Below are 4,745 nucleotides of genomic sequence, written 5' to 3'. Positions count from 1 at the left end.
GGTACAGTCCAGTTTACCCTAGTCTCACTTGCTAAGAGAAAATGACCATATTCAGAGCACAGAAAACTGGTACTGTGATATACTTTCACACATGTACATTTTCCTATGGAAAACCTTTTGGACACAAATAGTATAATGACAAATTAGTGGTATGGGGCAGCATTAAACAGGATATTTACTTCCCCTATCGCCAGTTACCACATTAATTTTATCAATGTTCCAATAATCTGTTTTTCTAAATCATAATTATAAATCCAAAGAGGTCTGTATTATGCTTACTGCTAGCACTTAACACATGCCTAAAATATAGCTGGCATATATATTCACTGAATGAATATTTACAAATACTTGCTGGCAGATTCATAGAGTTGGAAATATTTGCTCAAAAATTTCTTTCGCAAAAGAAATTATTTTGCTTTTTTTTTTTTTTTTTGAGACGGAGTCCTGCTCTGTGACACAGGCTGGAGTGCAGTGGCGTGATCTTGGCTCACCGATTTTGCATTCTTTATATTTACACACAAAGCTATTGCTACTGCTAGGCCATCTAATTCTACCACCACCTCTCCATATTATGCTCATTCATTTAGAGGTTATCTTCAGTCATACTGATGTTACCATTCTGTGGCTGCAGATGAGGCACTGCTTTATCTTTTCATAGTTTTAAAATTTTCTCCTCCTCTTTCAGAAGTGTAGACTGCTCTGGTCTTTATGATGACTGGATTCATCTCATGATGGTGTCAGTGAATCTTTGTCTTCAAAGAATACGGGAAACTAGCCTCAAACCATCTCTAGCCCAGTAATCTGGAAGTCACTGATCTGCAAATCTTCAGACCAGTAACCTCACCATAATTTCATGAACAAAGGGAAAAAAGGGAGAACCACAAGTATCCATTTTTTCCTTAAGGAAATAAGACTCCTGAGCTATATAAAAACTGGTTCTCCTTACCAACTTGACTATTTCTCCCTGAAACATAAAACTCTCTACGAACCGAGAGCTATACTATTTTATCTTTTTTTTTTTTTCTTTTCTGCCTCTGCCTCCTGAGTAGCTGGGATCACAGGCATGCGCCACCACGCCTGGCTAATTTTGTATTATTAGTAGAGACGGGGTTTCTCCATGTTGGTCAGGCTGGTCTCAAACTCCTGACCTCAGGTGATCTGCCTGCCTCAGGCTCTCAAAGTGCTGTGGTTACAGGTGTGAGCCACTGCGCCCGGCCCACAGTAAGATTTTTAGTTCCTCTTCTCCCATGCAGCACCTGCAACAATACTGGGCACATGGTCTTTAATAAACAACACTACACTGATTTAGTGACCTTTTCTTCTCCATTGTGGCTCCATCACCAATTACTAACTGATGGAACTAAAAGCAATAGAAATACCACTGCTTTGCACATCTAAACTTTGGTGTGTAACTTAACGTCACGAATGCTGGCCTTTCTTATTTGGCCCTCTTTTCCTGTATGTTGCAACTAATAAAATGGGTTTCTAATGAGAATTAACTAAAAGCCAAAGTTTCCAATAAGGTAGTGAGCATTACTGGAGAAAGAGAGAAGGCCCTAAAAGTGCTTAATTAACAGACTAGTGAGCATTGTTGCCTGCCTGATGAGCTGCTGAAAGTGGTATAAGAATGGGAATTTACATCCACCAATGGTTCCCAAACTTTAGTGCATTATTATTACTTACAGTGCTCAAGACACATTTCTGAATACCACCTCTAAAGATTCTGGGAAAGTTGGCCTGGGAATTTGCATTTCAGACAAATGCCACACATAGCTGTGACTTAGGTCATCCATGCACTACACTTTGAATTGAAAAACACTAATTTTTATATATGAACCTTAGGTCAAAATCTGTTTCATTCCACAAGTGATGAAATGGTTCAGAAAACATATCTTGAAAACTGAAATAGCTGGCCACACTATCAGTGAGGCATCCTAGGGATTTTGATGAACATTCTCCAACCAAGTTTACTTAATGACAGCAAAAACCTAGTCCTTTTAATAATATTGAGTGCTTTCATTCAGAAATAGAGATTTAAACAAAAAAGTCAGTGCTTTAAAAATATATGAATATTTTATAAGGTTGTTAATCAGAAAGAAAGGAAGACTTCTACTGGTCAATGAGAACCACCGGAGTTCTAGCTGTCAGAAAAACTTTGTCCTTCTGTTTATAGGACTGTGGCATCTATAACGAGTAAGAAGGGCTTATAACAGTGATTCTCAACCAGGGGTGATTTTGTCCCCATGGACATTTGGCACTATCTGGAAACATTTTTGTCATAACTGCAAGGTGGTGGGGTGGGGAGTGCTACTGGGATACTGCTAAACATCCTATGAAACACAGGAAAGCTCACCCCACCCCACAAATAATTATTCTGCTCAAAATGTCAACAATGCCAAGATTGAAAAGCCCTGGCTTAAACGATATACTCTAGGACAATGAATGCAGCCAGGCATGGTGGCTCACACCTATAATCTCCAGCACTTTGGGAGGTTGAGGCAGGCAAAACACTTGAGGTCAGGAGTTTGAGACCAGCCTGGCCAACATGGAGAAACCCCATCTCTACTAAAAATACAAAACTTAGCCAGGCATGTTGGTGCATGCCTATATTCCCAGCTACCCAGGAGGCTGAGGTGTAAGAACTGCTTGAATCCGGGAGGTGGAGGTTGCAGTGAGCCGAGATCACGCCACTGCATTCCAGCCTGGACAACAGAGTGTGACAGAGTATAAATAATAATAAGTAAATAAAATAATAAATTAAAAAAATAAAAAATAAAATAGTACAACGAATGCTCTGTGGTCATCAGAGGGCATCACATATCAGAAGAAAAAGAAAAGGCAGCTCAACATATAAACATTTTTATAACAAAGGCTGTTTTCTAAATGTGCCACAGCCCTCACCATGGTAGGAAAACTTGATAGTATTCCATAAGTCATCTCTATAAGATAAAGCCTGTCACACCAAAATATTTATCTGAAGCAGTGGCTTCACCCCTCATCTTAGAATAAGCTAAGGAGATTTTAAAAGAACAAACTGATATGTCCATTTGAACCCAATGTCACAGGCTTAACTGTCTCTCCCAAAATTCCCATGTTAAAGCCTTAACCCCCAATGTGACTGTGTCTATAGATAGGGCCTGTAGGAAGATAATTAAGGCTAAATGAGTTGATAATAGTGGGTCTAATACAATAAGGCTCGTGGCCTCATAAAAAGAGAAAGAGACACCAGAGACTGATCTCTCTCCAAGCAAGAACAGAGAAAAGGTCAGGTGAGGACACAGAAAGAAGGCAGCTGTCTGCAAGCTGAAGCAAAAAAGTGAATTTTCTGACACCCTGATCTTGGAATTCTTGTCTCTCAAACTGTGAGAAAACACATTTCTGTTGTTTAAGGCACCCAGTATGTGGTATTTTGTTATGGCAGCCCAAGTAGACTAATATACACCCAAAGATTTTCTTTCAAATGGCCTAGGGTATGGTATGACCCAGCACTGATTAATTTTCAGCCAAATCCCAAGTGATTCCAACAGTTAGTCAGAAACCACCAGTCTAATACCACAGAATAATTACAAACATGCTTGAAGGAGTATGCTGTTCAGAAAAACTCTAAGGTTTAGCCCAAGATGAAAACTAGGATACTTTTTGCCATAATTATTTCCTCTCTCTATCTTTTAGGATCTGGAGGTAACATGGCATCACCTTCAAATTCTTTTGGCATTTCATCAGTTTCTGAGTTTTGTGTTAGAAGATATAGTGTAATTTAAAAGGTACACTGATGAAGCTAATGTAATCAATTATTTTTTTCTATACTATGGAAGATGGAGCTCTTGGAAAAAAAATGATTCCTAGTTCATTATCATTTTCTCTTAACAGTCAAAAGTATAAGTCTGTGAGACTTTTCAGGAGAACTAGATTTGTATGTATAAAACAGAGCTCACCAGACCACTCCATTATAACAAGACCTTAAAAAGCTATGGAGTAGCCAAGTGTGGTGGCTCATGTCTATGATCCCTGCTAACTTGAGAGGTCAAGGTGGGAAGATTACTTGAGTCCAGGAGTTTGAGACCAGCCTGGGCAACAAGTGAGACCCTAGCTATAAAAGAAAAGAGAGACAGAGAAATGGCATTTAAAAAAAAAAAAAACATTCTTTTGAAAAAAGTATATGCATTTCCACATAAATTTCAAATGAAAATTAAATTAAAAACTGTGTCATACCTGGTAAAGTCTGGTGGAACAGGAGTGGTAACAAAAGATGCCATGGGCTTCCGATGAACTTGCTGAAACATCATGAGGATCTCTGAGCTCTTAGATATCAACTCACTCTTACTACAAGACCGCAACTGTGTGAAGAAAAAAATTATCTGAACAAACAAAATCACTATTCACTGCCACCTCAAAATTCTTAATTACAAATTATTCTGATTATAAACTGAAAACACTGAGAAAAATAACTCAAAGTGAGCTTGAGAATTAAGAATCTACAAAGAATCTAGGTTTATTTCTACAATATTCTAACAGTAAAGTCACTGAATAAGTATACTTAATATTAATGCATTTTCTCTCCTTACATTTTAGTAAAGTCACTGAATATACTTAATATTAATGCATTTTTCTCTCCTTACATTCTAGGATAAGTGAGGTTTTAAGCAAGTACAAATGTATTTTCAGGCTGGTACAGTTAAGTTCTTATGAATATATTAATGAACAAACCTGTAAGTTGAAAGCTTTTAAAAGCAATCATTTCTCAG

The 4,745-nt window shown here is 37.9% G+C and overlaps 1 protein-coding gene across 1 annotated transcript in view; it reads right to left on the bottom strand.

The window, feature by feature from the left end:
* The window catches only part of TRIM37 (tripartite motif containing 37), a 127,426-nt gene that overhangs the window by 74,937 nt on the left and 47,744 nt on the right, over nt 1–4,745 (bottom strand). Inside the window, exon 9 of the mRNA XM_011979257.1 lies at nt 4,213–4,337. Coding sequence (XP_011834647.1) covers nt 4,213–4,337 — 125 coding nt within the window. The remainder of the gene's footprint in view (nt 1–4,212; nt 4,338–4,745) is intronic.

The sequence above is a fragment of the Mandrillus leucophaeus genome, unplaced genomic scaffold, assembly GCF_000951045.1.
Source record: "Mandrillus leucophaeus isolate KB7577 unplaced genomic scaffold, Mleu.le_1.0 Scaffold20, whole genome shotgun sequence".
In the NCBI taxonomy this organism is placed as follows: domain Eukaryota; kingdom Metazoa; phylum Chordata; class Mammalia; order Primates; family Cercopithecidae; genus Mandrillus; species Mandrillus leucophaeus.
Note: the sequence above shows the minus strand (reverse complement) of the source record. Positions and strands in the feature narration are given on the sequence as shown.